This window comes from Orbicella franksi, chromosome 6, assembly GCF_964199315.1.
Source record: "Orbicella franksi chromosome 6, jaOrbFran1.1, whole genome shotgun sequence".
NCBI lineage: Eukaryota > Metazoa > Cnidaria > Anthozoa > Scleractinia > Merulinidae > Orbicella > Orbicella franksi.
The window spans coordinates 7932010-7949956 of record NC_138150.1 but is presented as its reverse complement, the minus strand read 5'-3'; the positions used below and the strand labels follow the sequence as shown (position 1 = coordinate 7949956).

The 17947-nt window shown below is 39.9% G+C and overlaps 2 protein-coding genes across 2 annotated transcripts; both read left to right on the top strand.

Moving 5' to 3' along the window:
- Nucleotides 1-398: 398 nt before the first annotated feature.
- Nucleotides 399-8542, top strand: LOC145488896 (isatin hydrolase-like). Its single transcript, XM_081467727.1, has 4 exons — nucleotides 399-458; nucleotides 3248-3585; nucleotides 4656-4827; nucleotides 7727-8542. The coding sequence occupies exons 2-4, from the start codon at nucleotides 3256-3258 to the stop codon at nucleotides 8083-8085; spliced, it is 861 nt and encodes a 286-aa protein (XP_081323853.1). The 5' UTR covers nucleotides 399-458; nucleotides 3248-3255; the 3' UTR covers nucleotides 8086-8542.
- Nucleotides 8543-8978: 436 nt separating this feature from the next.
- On the top strand, nucleotides 8979-17947 carry LOC145488894 (beta-1,4-N-acetylgalactosaminyltransferase 3-like). Its single transcript, XM_081467721.1, has 5 exons — nucleotides 8979-11182; nucleotides 11767-11901; nucleotides 13557-14076; nucleotides 15231-15375; nucleotides 16958-17947. Exons 1-5 carry the CDS (start codon nucleotides 10026-10028, stop codon nucleotides 17104-17106), a joined length of 2106 nt encoding a protein of 701 aa, XP_081323847.1. The 5' UTR covers nucleotides 8979-10025; the 3' UTR covers nucleotides 17107-17947.

Below are 17947 nucleotides of genomic sequence, written 5' to 3'. Positions count from 1 at the left end.
CAATGCCAGTGCCCCACCATTTTAGGCTGATCGACTTGAAATTCCTGCAAAATGCATCTAGGCGTGGTGATCATGTGCTAGTATCTCAAACTATGCTGACTAGGGCGCTGGCCCCTAGTAGGTTTAACCATGACATATCAGTTAAGGGTTAGGGGCTTGGCAAAGAACAGCCTCTGTTGATTGACGATTGAGCGTGGGGCAAACTAACCCCTAATTTTGATTCATAGCCTGGCCTTACTTTGCAGGTGTTTCCAAGTTTTCCTACCTCTGACTTTACAGGGAAAATAATCAAGGCTCGCGTGACATTATTTATCTGATAATTTGTCAATATTTCTTTAGTCCGCTTTTAGGTTTTTTTTAGTCTTAAAAGATGAAATTGTCTGCGTAGTCTAGGGTCAGCGGAAATGCGGTAAATTGATATCGTGCTTTACAGAAACACAGCCAAGATTTTCGCGAAGGTAAGGAAACTTTCCTGAATGTTTTTTCTTATCTCCCAACCGTCTTTCAACAAAAGCTTCTTCTTTCGACAGTGATTAACTGGGTGGTCGGGTAATCGATAACGGAATTCACAGACGAAGCATAAACTGTGGTTGTAAACAGAAAGCCAGAGCTGGCTTTGCCTGGGGCATTTACACTCACACAGGTCAAGCTTTCCTTCTGATATGAAACAAGGAATGAATTCATCAATGGATATATTTTGAGTACTTTTCGCTTCAATATTCCGTACTTGACAAGAATTAGGCAGTATTTGACTTCAAACTTGAATACTGACCTTATAATCCCGACATCATTGTGCTCGAATGCCATGTTGTATATTCAGTTTGTTCGCCATGTTCCCACGCATCGATTCACAACTATGCAAGGCCTCATATGAAGCGAAACGAAAATTAACGGATGGATTAGCCAGAACAAAGAGCAATAAACATCATGGCTTCATCGGCTGGAAGGTTTCTAAGCCTTTTTCATAGACGCAAACGGTAACAGAATTGTTATCAACAAAAGGCGTTTGCAATTAATTGCATTCATGCGATAAAAAAATATTGTTTTGCTATCCTATTGTGAGGAAGCAAGAGTCTGGCAAAGTCTCACCGATAAATGGGCCTAAAAATTCACTCAAATTGCTGAGAAACAAGGCATATAATTGGATACAAGATGCAGCAAATATTGACGTGGCATCATTTTCACACCAATTACATCGACATCAGCTAATAGGTAAATATAATGACTGAAATACATGCAAATGAGCAGTAAATAAGACATGGTCACGAAACATATCTCTGCGACATGTAATACTCCCCAGCGATCTAGTCGATAACAATCGATGGCAATTAGTTAATCGATGACCAATCGATAACCACAAGCTTGAGACTTAGTACGATCGCTTAGTACGATCTCGCGTGGCCATTGCTTCTTCGAGGTTTATTTTCAGTCATGCTCGACGGACTAAGCCATTGATTTCCATAGTTTATTATTTTTGATTAGAAAACAGTCCCAAGAAAATACGCGCGCTGATTGGTTAAAAGTCGTGTTCCTATAACTCGATGAAAACACAGAACTAGAACGAACTGTTGACGTAATGATGGCGCGAGAATTTACACTAAAATAATCAAAGTTAACAAGCTGTTTTCCTTTCTTTCGTAACTGTGTTTTCTCAAAGAATTTAAAAAAAAATGTTCTCCGTGTTTCTATCGAGTTATAGAAACACTCGTGAACATTTGGGAGAACTCGAAAAAGCTGTGGAAACACTCGCCTGCGGCTTGTGTTCCCACAACATTTCTCGTTCTCCCAAACTTCCACTCGTGTTTCTATAACGCGATAGAAACACGGTACATGTTTTCTATTCCTTAAATATCGTTTGCTGTCGAGCTTATTGTTTTCGATCAGTTAGTGCCCTGACGTTTGCACAAAACAGGGAGATGTGTCGAGTTGTTTTGAATACCAGGTTGTAGTTCCACCAATGCCCATTTGCTATTGAAGTTGGCTAGCGATTCGTTGATCAGAAGAAGAAAGGAAGCAAAAGTAGATCAGAAGAATGGCCGTTTTTATACTAGAGGACGCATTATCCGTCCAGAAGGATAATGCGTCCTCGCCGCTTTTATTCTAAAGACGCATTATCCGTCTGGACGAACTTGGACAAACATTTGTAGTTCGTCTGGTTATGTGTCTTTAGTATAAAGACGGGTACAAGACGTATTATGCGTCTAGACGAACTATACTTCCAAATTCGTCTTGAACGCCGAACTAGGAGAGATAGTTCGTCTCGACGCATTATACGTCTTGTGCCCGTCTTTATACTAGAGACGCATAACCAGACGAACTACAAATGTTTGCCCAAGTTTGTCCAGACGGATAATGCGTCTTTAGTAGAAAAACGGCCAATGCGCTGATTGTGATCACTAAGATGTATGATCGTGGTCAGAAGGATTTGGTAGCACCGTTCTGGCTTGCAACGAAATTCAGTTTACTTCGAGAAATGAATGGCATTATGGCAAAGCAACTCTGATCTCCCTTGTCCCCTCCTGGCAGCTTTGCCGTTTGACTGGCAGGCTCCGCAGAGTAGCGTTTTCTCTTTGGCCAGCTGCTAGCTTTGGCCAAGATACTTACCTTGCAATTTTAACAACTGTTCTGTGATTAAATTTCCCCGTATTCTTCTGGAAAAGCATTTTTTTTCTTCAGTGACGATCAACATCCCGATCGATGGCAATTAAAAAACGCAAACTTTATGCCCATCGATTGAACGTCGATTTCCGACATCAAACGATTAATTGTAACTGATTACCATCGATAGTTATCAAATGTTATCGATTATCGATGTTATCGATTAGTCAGGTCAAAGTTACGGGTGGATTTCTTACAACGTTCCCCTGATACTGGATCAAGATATTTAAAACGAATAATAAAAGATAAGGACTCAAATTAAGTTACCATTTGCCGTAGACGTTGATATACGATGTCGTGGTGGAAACCATGGTCCAGAGATTTTCTTTCTCATTTTCCAAATTTTTTCGCTACGGTATGTTTTGCCACGTAAATCCACGGCAGACCCGGAAATCACTCTATCTAAATAGTTCTCCCCTCCATCCCAACCTGTTAGGTATTTTTGGGAATTTGTAGGTATTTTTTATCATTATGAAGAATATCTGTAAGGGAATTGGTACCAGTTTCATTTGACTCTTAAGATAACATTAGCTCAGATTGTGGAAACCTCAGTCACCTAAATTCGTTTATTTATTTTGCATTTTTGTAGCAGGAAACATGAAAACTGTTGCGTTCTGTGTACTCGTTTGGTTTCCACTGCTCGCAAAGTCAGCAGTAGTACCATACATTGAGCTCTCTTATCCATTTAACAATGAGACCATCTACTGGCCCACGGCAGAGAGTTTCAAACACATCAAAGTTTTTGAAAACTTCACAACCGCCGGTTATTACTACGCATCATATGACATCAGCGCCTCAGAACACGGAGGCACTCATCTAGATGCGCCGAGGCATTTTGCTGAGGGAAAATGGACAGCAGATGAAATTCCTCTGGATCGGCTTATTGGACCTGCAATTAAGATAGACATATCCACGAAAGCCGCCCAGGTAAAATTTCCAGAAAAGCAGGAAAAATGTGTAGGTATTAAAAAAGATATCTTGTGGATTCTAATTTTGGGGACGGAGTTCCCGACTACACGGTTTATATCGGCAACAGTGAAAAGGAGAAAAGAAAAACTTCCAATTCTCTAAATAGAAATGGAATTCAAGAAAAAGAAACAGACTTGAGACGCTGTGGTCGTTCTTCAGCGTAGGATAAGTGCAGCTGTCTTCTTCCAACTTCATCCACCTCCCCCCCCCCCCCACCCCACCCCCGTCCGTTAACATTTTTGACGTAACTTGAATTGATTACAAGTGGGGCTATCGTTCACGATTGTCACACCAGACGATATGGCAAGAAAAGTGCGTGGTTTAAGAAACGTGTCACATTAACGCATTTATATTTATCTATTTCTTAAATGTTGGTACATCGAACCACAATTAATAGAGGAGAATGTTTATGAAGCCCGCGAAACATCAAAGGAGCAAACAAAGGTTTATGTTGGAAGGTCCACAAGCGTCCACAATCTTTTGTTTTGCGTTCATACACTATGCATGAGTTACGTAATCAAAACATTTCTATTGGTTAGTTCCTAGGTCTGTGGTAAACCACTGTTGTGTTTTGTGCACGGTCATGGCAATAAAAGAGAGAAAAAACATACAACAAATAACTTTGTCGAGTTCATAACCATTTCCCTCTATTCACCATTTCCACATCCCCCGTAAGACACCTTGTTTGCCCCCCAAAATTCTGCATAACCTTTGTTTCCCATTTTTCCTGGGTATTACAGTCGTCCCAAGAGAAACTGAAGACAATGCTTATGCAAAATTTTTGGGGGGAGAGGGGCAAACAAGGTATATTATGTGGGATGTGGAAATGGCGAACTAACTATGATGGAACGAACTTTCTATTTCTTTTTATGAGGTTTTAGGTTATAGGCCAATCAAACTTGACTAGAAGTCAGTGAACTGCGGAATTTTACATTTGAACCGGGGTTCTGCTTTTCTCTAGCGGTGCTGAACAAAAGAATCGGTCTCAGACTCATTCGACGTTAATGTTTAATGTCATCTTTTTCGAGAATGCCGATGCCCAATTGACGCCTAGTGATTTGCAAGCTTGGGAAGAGAAACACGGGAAGATCCCGGATGATGTGATATTGCTGGTATTTACCAACTGGGGAAGATATTGGCCTGACCGGAAAACGTATCTGGGAACTGACACAAGAAACACCTCACTGCTACATTTCCCAGGTATGCTGGGTTTTTTTGTTTGTTTGTTTGTTTGTTTGTTTGTTTTTAACACCTATGACCTTCTAATCAGTTACGACGGACGAAACATGAGACTTGTCTCACTTGGTGAGGCAATAAACTTGTCACCCGCCCAAACGTCTGTTGAACGTTTATGGCTAACAGTCTTATTAAAGTATTTGAATACATGTAAGTGAGTTTCAAAGTGAGTTTGAAGTTAGCCTGCGTAGCAGGCGTTTCCAAAAAAGCACTAGAAGGGAATGAAACTGCGAGCGAGTGCGAGAAATAATGAGCAAGGAGAGGGGGTGAGACGAGCGAAGGCGATTTCTTTTCTCCTCACCCCCTCCCCCTTCCCGTTCACCCCTTCCCCACTTCTCCCCAATTTTTTGCTCACCCCAGGTGCGCGCTCCTTCACTCGCCCGCTTGCTCGCTCGCTTGTTCGATCTCCCCGCCTAAAAAAAAGAAAGGTAATGGCTGCTACGCAGGCTACTTTGAAGTCTAGCAGATTTCTTGCTGTCTGAATGCCACAGCTTTCCAACCCTCCCCCCCCCCTCTCCTCAGCCATTCAGATGTCACCACCACCACCCCCCCTTCCCCCCATCCCCTGACACTCCTTCCACATATGACCGATAAAAAGGTCGGGCTCTCCAGATCTCAGTGACTTGGCGAAGTAGAAGTCAGGAGACGGCGTAACGAAAAAAGAAACTTGAGTGATTTTTAAAGTGACAGCTTGCCGTAGGCTGCCTGATTGAAAAGGCTTAGGTTGCCTTACTACAGTTTTGATGGAATATAACAAGCCAACTTCTGACTCTTTTGAAAATATTGCAAGATATTTTTTGGTTAAGTCTTTTACCATTCTATGTGAAACTTGAACAATTAAAGCGTCAACAAATGGCCAAGATGAACGACGGAGTACCTAAGGAGAGACTGGGCACCAGTAGGTTAAGGTGGGTCGATAAGCTAAAAAATGACGACGTTCAGGAAAAATGCAATTTAAAAAAAAAATGTCAGATTTGAAGCCCTGGAACACTAGTAAAAATCATTTGAAACGATCTTGCTGTATTTGTCTCTAGGTGAGTGTGAAATTGAAGGAAAGTACACAGTGCAGTATTTTTTTTTTTTTGCGTTTCAACGGCCTAGCGACGGTGGCAGTCAGAAAGTGACCACAAATATAGATTACTTTCAGCAAATATGAACGATAGTTTGTAGAAAAGCTGTTAAGACATGTACAACTCGATAATTGTAATTACTTGTTAGAAGCATCGCCCGAATCACCATCACAGGCTCATTCATTTCCCTTATAAAAAGTAATATTCCTACAACTGCGGTAACTTTTTACAAAGTACAACAACCATTACACTCCCCCGATATGCAACTGCAAACGCCCTTCCCCCCCCCCCCCCCCCCCCCTTCCTGGTTAGTTAAATGCTTAATCCATCGTGTAAGAAACTTTAAGTGTATTTTTCTCAAACGTCTACTTTTGTACCAACTGACTTCACGACAACATTTCTACTTTGGAAAGTATTTGAGAGAAATTCCTGAAACTTGAGGTATTTAAAGACCAATAGTGACGTGATGCAATCAACCAAAAAAACGTGACACTAGATGATTTGTCCACTGGGTTTGTTGCAAAATAAAATTATTTCCAAATAAAGCCTGTAAAAAAGCACTAAGTAAGTAAGTAACTTTATTTCAACTCGAGTTGATGAGGCTGATGACGCCGCTAGCAATGCAGTCGTGCTAATATGCCGAGAAAAATATAAAAATATAAAAGAAAACATGCATGATCAGTTAATGACTAACATTCTAACTACATCAATAAATAAACAATAAGCAGTCCTAAATCTTAAAATTATTACAGTGAATCATAAAAAACTGTACATCACAAATTTAGCTCTCTTACAGTATTCATAAATTCCGTAAGGATTCAAAATAGGAGTTGACTGTCAAAACTTTGGTTGATTGCACAGAACGAAACTTACAAGATTTGCTTGTTTGAAAGTCAAATCTTGTTTTGTAAAAGAGCGGGAACTGTTGACGTCAATGCTATAAATTACAAACTCAAAAGGGTGTGGCTGCTTTCCATAACAACCATTTTAAGTAAAAGCTCTTTCTTCATGTTCACCATATTTACGCAAACATTTCGGTCCCTTTTCAGGAATACGAAATTGGCTCTGATTTGACATTCATGCAAAGTAAAGTAAAAATCTGTAAGACAGATTTTTTTGCAAACTAAGAAAATGTGAAATCAAAAATAGCTCAAAATTTTGGCTCTAAATGCAATTCACCAGTACAAATCAACTGTGAAAATCTCATCATGGGTTGTACGATAGGTTTTCGAGCAATCCTCGATCAAAGACTGGCTTTTACAACCTTGGATGGGAATTGAATTACGCATGCCCTTTATTTAAGCGCGCGCTCTTGTAATGTCATATATCGCGTGCGAGAGAGCGGGAGTAAATTATAGCTCGTTTACCGGTTGTTTAAATTATCGACCTTTTGTGTCATATTTTTTGGCCCTAGGCACATGTTTGAACAGAGTTTGAAACTATCGCTACGTACACCGAAGTGACTGAACGCACTTCAAGTACTGAGGTGGTTTTCGTTTCTTCTTAGGGTTACTTGCGTTATTTTTGCACGCGCGACTAATACTGACGTCTGACAGGCAATCGTAGCGCGCGCTACTGAGTGTCGGAAAAACTGTAGTAAGCCACTTTAAAGAATGCTCAAGCAATTTTTGACACCCAACTTGAAACTTGAGCAGTTTTTCTAAAGAAAACTATCAAACTCAGGTGGAAACAAACTTTTAAAAGGTACAAAAGTATATAGAAACTTCGAGACAAATCGATTGCAATATTACTGTTTTGAGACCCTTTTTGACAAAAGGTGTTTCTGTCCACAGGAATACACCCTAACGCGTCTCGCTGGTTGGTTAACAATCGTAAGATTAAGTTGGTGGGGATAGACACACCTTCCATAGATTACGGTCAATCAAAGCTGTTTGAAACTCATCAGATTCTTTATAAAGAGAACATTCCTGGCCTGGAAAATGTCGCCCACATGGACAAGCTGCCAGTAAAAGGGTTCACAGTGTATGCTGCACCGATGTTCATCGCCGGTGGAAGTGGTGGGCCTTGCAGAATATTCGCCCGCTTGGATGAAGACGAAAAGAAAGATTGCATTGAGAGTGGCGCTATCAGGTTCCAGGGCGAGGCTATGTTTCTGGGAATAACTTTGTCTTTGTTGTTCGGATTCCTGTAGTGTTTTTAAACTTGAGGCAAACTTCGTCCCTCTTGTTTGCAACGTTGATTTAAGCATTGCCACGGTTACTGGTGTTAACGAAGCAATCTGCTACTCCCTAAATAGATACGCTTATCGATCCATTGAACAATCGGGGCCTTTGGTTTAGTTGGTTTTTTATTATTACTATCATTTATTTTTAATTAGTATTTTTTTTTGGAGTGCTGCCAAATCAATGTTAAGCGTAGGAGCCCCTCTGATTTCACCGCCTACTTGCAAGAACCTAAGCTCGTAAGAAATTAAGAAACTAACTACAACAAGCTTTTCACCCAGTTTATCATCCAAATAAAATCTCTGCACGACTGTAAACTTAAAAATAAAAGTAAAGTAATTTTTATTCAGACTGAGGCTTTATCACCTAACACACCTACCACAGTCCGCCATTGAAGGAAAATGCTTAACCAAGCACTAGTATTTTTTCCACTAGTAAGTAGTAACAAAAATTACTCCGTCCTGGTTGGACCCCTGCGTGCCTATTTGTTACGTCATTAGAGCGTCATCACGTAGTTGTCCTTATTTCAACTTATCTAACTGGATCGCTTAATGAATGACGTGCACTAAACGGGTACTTTCTTGTTGCGTCCCTATACCTTCTGTAAGACTGATGGACCATAATTACTGACTTTTTTGGTTAAATTAGGGGCGCTTACCATTCGACCAAACTTTTGCTGTGCATTTCAAGAAATCTCCAGTGGGCAATGAAACAGCATTTTCCACAATTTTCGAAAGAGAGGACAACCTCGCGAGCACCCAAAAAATTGGAAAATTTGTCACCGGGAATTTCTGTTTTATTTGATTTTAATCCCGGAATTTCCGAAATTTTGGGTCGAATGATTTTCATTTCGGATATTTAATCATTTTCGGATTTTTGGCAAGCGTAGAAAGTGTCCAAGTTTTTGTCAGACTTCTTAACCTGGAAGTCTGCTGTTGGAACTGTGAGCGTTTACGTCCGTCCACACGAAGACGATGAAAGGACCTGGCACCGTTCAAATATTAATATTCGTTTAGAGACTTAAGCGGATAAGTGTGAACAGCCCAAGAGTGCTTCCAATATTGCAAAGGCGTTTGACGATAATGCTCCGAAGAGGAAAACCGAAGCTGAAAAAGAATTTTTGACCATCAGTATCAGTAGTGTCTAAATTTATCAGTAAAATTCTGCTCAACGCTAGCCGGGTTTCCGATTAGATCTTGGGGCTTGCCTTCTTTTTCGAATCTTCGAGTCATGTTTTTGTGCATTTCTACCTATTGCAGGCCGGCGTGTATTATTTTAGAAATACAAACCAGTTTGGATTTCATATTGGAGACTCTCCGGGCACCTTTTCTGAAAGTTCACGAGATTTAGTCCACATACATGTACAGACGTGCTTTTCAACTGGCGTGTCGACAACTGCGTGAAAACAAATTAATTATATTTCGATGAGCCGACAGCAAAACTCCTAATTGCATTTCTCAGTAGATGCTTTCCCATAAAACTGTTTTTTACAACCAATAACAAATGGCAAAACAAAACATAATGTTCACAAGTCAGTAACAAAAATAAAATTACTCCAGGTGCCCCATTTGGGAGCCCATTTTACTTTACGTTTTCAGCAAAGGCCAATTTGCATACCACATAGTGCGACCAATACAATGTTGTTGATGGTGTTAAATTATCGATTATTTCAATATTGCCTTGACTTTCCTACGGAGACAATTCACTTTGTTGTTACTAATGGCAAGCTCAGTTAAGGATTCGGCTTTTTAATGTACGTCTCTCCACGTGAGTTGGTGAATTTAGACTACTAAAAACGAGATTCTCTACTTCGGTAGATTTTAGAGTACTGGATTGTTCACAAAACATCCTGGCAAGTTTGAATTGCGGTGGTTCCAAGCCGAGCCAACTCATACTGGGTCTCATATTAATGGCTCTTTGGCGAATTCCTGTTTTAGGGAGACGATTATTTGGCAAGCGACGTTTTGTTTTTGTCGTAGTGGTGGCAAGCTTGCCTTTTATTGGATATTTATTGTTACTCAGTCCTTCGGAAAAACTGGTGACTGAAGAATACTCATTCTCAAAGAATACTGCTACAGATGGCCCTTGTGAAACAAGACAACATACTGAGTATAACACAGAGAAACAAATCAGAGCGATGGTCGCATCGACGGAACAAACGTTAACAGGGAAGCGAAAAATCGATATCCACTCCTCAATGCCAAATGGAAGTTTGAACGTACACATGTGGTCTGAAATATGCGGAACTGAAGTTGACATTTTAAGACACTGGCCTCATTTTCCTTACTTTCCAGACAAGACTTCTTTTATTTATGAATTTCACAAATCGCAGCTTCACAATTCAAATAATAACGGAGAAAGAATTTTTGGATTTCTCCATCCGCTGAAAAGCGGCCAGTATAAGTTTGCCATCACATCAGATGATGCATCAGAGTTGTGGCTGAGTCCAAATGAAGATCCCGCTTCCGCTAAGATGATCGCACGCGTTTATTCTCCGGATGAATCAGCTTGGACTCAGAAAGGAGACTTCAATAAATATTCTGATCAAATATCTGACCTGATAACCCTTCAGTCTGGCAAGAAATATTACATCGAGTCTTTGAGTAAGCAAGGTTCTGGATTGGCCCACGTGGCTGTATATTGGTCATATAGCCCTTCCAATACAGAATTTGAAATTATTCCCACGAAATATTTGTCAAGTTTTTCTCAAAGTAAGCATCATGAAGCCATTCCCCTTCACGCAGGAAAACAACCCAACAACTCGCCTCAAAGCAAGAGCAAACCATATGATTTTCATCGTCTTCCATTCATTAGCAGAGAAGAGTACAATGGCCAAATCCCAACTTGTCCTTACAGTCCCAGCTTTTTGGTGCGAGGAAAGCTTCAAAGGTATCAGGGCATTTCGCTGACAAGTGAGTCGCATGTGTTCCCACAAGATGACACAAACATGTTAAAAAGCACCTCATGGAAACATCGATTGGCAACGCCTAATCCACATACTGACAAAAACATAGTAGAATCCTTCGTGATCAAGTTTGTCAACTATTTCAAGTCTTTGCAGGCCAGGTAAGTTCAACTAGCTCAGGGCACCAAAATTCCGCTTGGCACGCTAAATGCGTCTAACTTTTTCGTGTTGGCGCCCAAATCCTGAAAATTAGCCGCCAAAATGGTGACTAGAATTCATCGTCTCACGCCAGTTTACGGCTTTCAGAGTTTTTTAAGATGTTTAAAGCAAAATTTATTAAAATGTGCTTTCAGAAAATCTAGTTTCCGAAAATCGGCACATGCCGCTAGACGCCAGCTTGGATTTCTAGTAGTCAGACAGAGTCTTCCACGATACAACCCATAGTAGGGAAGCGTTTATAGCAAGTCACACGAATAGGGTGGGTTTTTTGTTGTTGACGTTGTTGTTGTTATTTGTTTGTTTTTTGGCACAAAAAAAGCTACTCTATCAGTCGTCTAAACCAAGCCTATTTTTTTCACCTTTTATAGTTATTTTTTTTAGCATTTAGAAGCCAAATGTCTACTGGAAGAAAGTAAATTTGGTTTCCTTTACGTACTTTGTCAAGATAGGACATCGGAATTCCTAAAAAAATATTAAGAGATCCCGTCGGTGAGTAACTTTTTTCTCTCTTTTTTTACATTAACAGTTTATTATTCCTAAAACAAAAGACAGACCTTTTCAAAAGTGCCTGGAAACATCCATGGTCAAAACCCAATCCACGGGTTTATAGGAACACAGTTGAACCCATCGTGAACAAGTTCATCGATGTTTTGCGGCCTAGGTAAGTTCAACTCGCTTCTTAATTTCGCTAGGTAAGAAAGTGCCGTATTTAGCTCTACAGTAGAAAACCACACCATTTCTTGCCATAGAGAAGCGATGCCTTTATGTTACAATAACCGTTGGGTCCACGGCTTTGCATTACTTTATATTATCGGATATTTATACACACTTTTAATGCAAAATTTACGGTTATAAAACACAGTGTTATATTTGTTTTTTGCAGGGAGCTGTAATTGTTGTTGTTAACCTTAGTGAGGGCTTTGTTTGAAAGTTTCGGCGTAGTTAATTTAGCGTCTTCCTCCCATCTTTCGTTACGTATGAAGTACTCACCGCAGCAATACTGACTTACAAAGAACGTGGCATACGGAAGTTAGTTAAAGAAATTTTCAGTTTCCTGACAAGGATATATTTTCAAAGTTCTAATATTGGATGTTTACTCGAGGAACTGTCATATTTAAACAAACACTCATAATGCAATATCTCAACAGTCACACTGTCACTCTAGAGTATTGTGCTTATCAACATGCTATTGTGGTGCACTCAACAAAGTCTCTCAATCCTGATTGGTTGAAAGCAGCAGACGTAGGTCAGCAACCGAAGGCTAAATTCTAAGACATCTTATTGCACTTGTAAGATCTGTTTAGTACCAGGCTGAAAAAGCTCTTTACAGTGTCAAATAGTTCGTGTAAACGTTTCGGGCTAAGCCCTGTTTCAGTATGTTAAAATGAGCGTAACGGGTTTTTTACTCATTTCTACTATGTTCAGTACCTTTCTTACGTCTTCTACACCTAGATATCGTAAACAGTCGGTCCCTTAGTTCGAAAAAGCTCAAAATTTACGAATGTTGTTTAATGCTTTATCTCACAGATTTTTGGCCATGAGTCAAAAGAGAGGTAATATCTCACTGAGCCTTGGAGAAAAAGCATCCAATGTCAAGGCCGTAGCCCGGTCGAGTACTCCCAGCAAAATTGGGTGGGAGTGTGCGGCCCCCTTCCCAAACCCCTTACCCTATTCATGACCAAAGTCTTCGATTTTCCCTACCCTATTTATGACCTGAAAAAGTAGCTTCTTCTAAAAACATACCCAGTTCAAGACCAGGGTGCAAAAACCATACGCTATTTAAATGGCCAAAATCGACACCCGATACATGACCAAAGGGTTAGGGCTGAAAACCCTACCCTTTGGGGCCGCACATACTTATACAGCCCATATAAGGGCAAGGACGTAGCTAGGGGGGTCCTAGGCTGCCCGTGACCCCCCTTTTGTAAGCCATTTTTAAGCAAACAGCCTAAATGCCATGACGATATCTTGGCTATTGTTAAAAAGCCCACACTTGACTCAGTGTGACCTCTCCCCCTCTTTGAAAAATCCTGGCTACGCCCCTAAAGGGAGTACCGGGGGGGGGAGCGTATCCAGTGTGTGGCAAACTTAGGCACTTTCTTCAGTCAGTTTTTGTAGTTTGTTTTTTGAAGGGGAAAGTAAAACAGCTGCTAAATACCTTTAAGAAGAGAATTTAACCATGGACATTGTCTCAGTCATAATTTTTTCCGGCTTCGGTTCTGAATGTACTTGAGTTAGCCACTCATGGCATAACTAACTTGGACTCGATTGATTCTTGTCGAACCTTTATTAAAATCAAACCTTTTCTTTGTTTAGGAACTACTTCTTGAAGAAAATCCACAAAGTAACTCACAAGCCAGACCCGAAGTATGGCGATCGCTTCTTGTTAAACCTCGAACTCGGCTTGGACAACACCAATCAATCATTTCGACTGTCAGAACACGTGTATCAGAGAAAGGGAAACGACACCTTGTGCCTTCCTGAGGGTTTCATTTGGAATAACAGCGCTACAGTGTATTTCATTCTCCCTGTCAAAGATCAAGGAAAGTGGGTGCATCATTTCATAAATCAACTGACTGAAGCCAGCTTCTTGACCGATGACAGGAACTTTCACGTCATAATTGTTGATTTTGAAAGTAAAGATATTGATATGGGCAAGGCGTTTAACACATCTCTCCTCAGTAGTAGACATACTATTGTTTCATTAACGGGTAAATTCTTCAAGACTCTTGCTTTAAACAAGGCCGCTGAACTGGTTCCGAACGCCCATGACATAATTTTTCTGTTTGATCTACATATCGATGTGCCCGCAGACATTATGGACAGTGTTCGAACGGTAAGTGATTCGTATAATTAAAAAACATATATATTTTATTACAGGATTTTATTATAAACTTGTATTGTAGCATGCCAACGAGGTTAGCATGCTGATATATAAAAAAACAGATTCAAAACTGTTGGAAAAATAAAATGGTTAAATTTGTTTAACTAACAATGCTACTAACATCAACAAAGAGAGAATTCCAGATGTTTACCACGACTTATTTTTTATGACGTCATGATGACATCACGATTGCAATTTTCAATCAGCGCCTGAGATAACGAAGGTCGTCAGATTTGCATTCCTCTTTGGTAATATTACACAAAAACGAGAAAGTTAATTAGTGTATTTTATTTTTAATTATAATATATTTTTAATTCCTGACATAAAAAAGAGTCTGCATGCGAGCCAAGTGGCCCATCAGGCTGGAGCTTATCCCGGTTTCTGTAGCATGAAGCGACTAGGAGTACTTCTACTCCCCCCTGGATGGGATGCTAGTCCATCGCAGGGTTACCCCCCAGCATTAAGTTCGCCGGCACCCATTTATACACCTGGGTGGAGAGAGGCGCTGTGAGAGTAAAGTGTCTTGCCCAAGAACACAACACAATGTCCCCGGCCAGGGATCGAACCCGGACCGCTCGATCCGGAGACGAGCGCACTAACCATGAGGTCACCGCGCCTCCCAAGATCAAGGATTTTCGCTTAATTCATAGTTAACAGAGGGAAATGGTAAAGAAGCCGGGTAAACATCAAAGGAGCAAACAAACAGGCTAAGACTTGAGTTGGAAGGTTCTTGACCCGGCAGATCTTTTATTTTATGCTCCTTGACTATGCATGAATTACATGATCGCAATGCTTATATTGGTTATTTGAATGAGCACACATAAACACCTTTTGTATTTTGCCAGGGTTAGTGCAGGGTGAACCCCCAAAATAGCCAGCAAAAGCATACAACAATGAACTTTGCCAGGTTTCTCAACCATTTCCATGCACAAAGTATGCTTAATTTGAATGCGAAAAACGGCGACATAAGATTTGATTATTAAGCAATCAATGATATCGATATTGCATGAGCCAACTTTCGTTATTTTAATACTCGCTTGAGCATATCAATATAATTTTACACGATACGATGATGGTCGTAATAATTTTAACGATTCTTCCCACAGAACACTATTGCAGGTCGAATGGCTTACTTCCCTATAGTTGGTCGTCTTGATTGTGGAAGTTCTTCTGGAGAACATCAAGGCTTTTGGGAAATGCATGGCTACGGAATTATGGCGATTTATAAATCAGACTGGGACAGATTTGGAGGTAAGTCCACTTAAAATAATTTTCGCACAAACTCAACTTCCCCTTTTACAATTTTTTTTTTCATTTTCTCCGAACAAGGGAGTGACGTAACATGTATGAGAGAATCCTTGATAATACACCATTTTGAATTTTGTCCGGAAAACCGTCGCAAGATGCTTACACGCTCCTTTAGAAAATAATTTCACTCTTTTTGTATTTCTAGCTTTACTCGAATCGTTTTTTAACTCGTGACTGCGATAGCAAGTTATGAGCTTATAGTGGGTGATATTATACTGGTTATTGTGAGTCTTGGTCGGCTGTAATACTCACTAACTTACATAGTCCTTCACAGTATAAATTTTCCCGTTGTGTGTTAGAAAATTCATGATGTCAACTCACATTAATTATCAAAAAAAACTGAAAATAATCATTGAAGGTCATTGAAGAACACTTAAATGAGAATTCTGTATGTTGCCACGATTAACAGGGGCGTGGCCAGCCATTTTTTCTATGTAAGCCAAATTGTACAGCGTAAGTCGCATATTAAATTTTGGCCAACGTCCAAAAAAATTAAAACAACAATAACAACAGTCAACTAAATTTTCGTGCGCAAAACTATTTCAAAGTCCTGCTTTGTTAATAATCTTTCAGCATTTTTTCAGGTATAAGATTGAAAGTCATTGTTTCGTTTTCAAAATAAAACGTTGATATAGCGGTTATTCGCTATCGAATAGTAAGAAAAAGAAAATATGGCCTTTCGGCTGCTAAAAAAATTATTCACAGAAATTTTTGTTGAGCCCGTGCTTAATGACTTAAAGGCTAGCTACGCCCTTGAGTCGAACTACGAGTTCAAGTAAATAAATATAGCAAGTGTTGCGTGTTACAAATACTATATAACAATTATTCCACGAGCATGTGATGGATATGGGAGATATGTGATGATCATATCCAACAAGCGCGAGTGGAATTATCGTTTTATTGAAAACGCTCCCATAATATAGGAAACTAACTGATTATAATGAACAAAACACGCCTCCAAAAATACGCGTGCGCTTACCATATTTGTAGAGCATGAAATAATTGCTCATATACCATGATCGCTGAGCCAATGAAAACTCTTGAATTGCATTGATTTATCAATGATCCAGTTCTTTTACAACACCCATTAGCCAGGAGCCCCGCTAATATTAAAGGGAGGGTTTCACGGTTCGGCGCATGTCTGTATTGTATTTTCGCCTGTGCACGCTTTTTGGCACAGTCCCAGTTTTTCACTGTTTATGAACCAATTGTGAGCAAGTTACCTATTTTCGCATGCAAATGGTCGTGAAATCATTAACCGCAGAATAAATCGAACGGGTCAACACTAAATTCAACGGTCGACAGCGTCGGTAAAATCCACTGAAATCTTCTGAGAATTTTGGTCATCCGTCATTCTGCCACGACTAACTATAGCATGTGATTACTGAGTTACCTGAGTGGGGTTTTTAAAGCGATAACACTGATAAGAAGTGAACAAAAGTATTTTGATTTAGAGACAGGTGCCGAACCGTGAAACCCTCCCTTTAAACCCTCGTGGAATATTTCTACTTTTTAACATTACTAGGGATGAATACCGACGAGTTCAAATACAAATGGGGCGGAGAGGACTGGGATCTACTCGACCGCGTGCTGATGCTGTCAATGGAGGTGGAACGAATTAGGCATCCAGGCCTTTATCATCATTATCACAGTAAACAAAACATGTGGAGTTAAAGTGACATAATAACATTCATAGAAGACTTCCTTTATGGGAAATGCCAATCATCATCGTTATCATCTTCATCATCATCATCATCATAGCCGATTCCCCAACAGGGAAATAGGGGCTTCAACTGTAAATAGTTCTGGCCCCAGTTGTTCGAAGACTGGATAACGCTATCCACCAGATAAATCGCTATCCCTTGGAGAAGTGTTGACAAAACAAGCCACGCTATCCACTGAATAGTGATTTATCCGGTGGATAGCGTTATCCACCTTTCGAACTACCCGATCCTGGATAATTTGTCTCGCAGTCAACAGGCATACACTGAACTTTTGAATTGCACATGCATTTGTTGCATTTCCCACCAGCACTGAAATACAGGAGGGGAAATAGACAATGTGATGTAGAAAAGAAAAACGAAAAAAAAATCCGCGGAAGGAGACAGGTCCAAAGGTAAAACATAGTGATTAAAAAAAAAAACTCATAATAAAGTCTAATTTAATGTCCGGATTAATCGGATTTTACTCAGAACTGAATGGTAATAATTTAGTTCTAGAATACTACTCTATGATTTTACAGACTATTTGTTCTATAGATATTTTAGATATCAACTTATATGGTGAGCCGAGCGGATATTCGATATTTAATATATGTTTGTATCACAGAGAGTTGTAAGCTTCAAAAAAAGAGTCGCGTTGAAACCAAGCAGTAACATACATTGCAAACGTCTTCTGTAGAACATTTGGTCAATCAAACAGTTGTAAAAGAGGAGGTTTAAGCAAAGGAGGTCAACCGTATTCCTCGTATTTACTATTTCAAATTAATGGCTGTCGTTAACGCCGGTCTTAATGA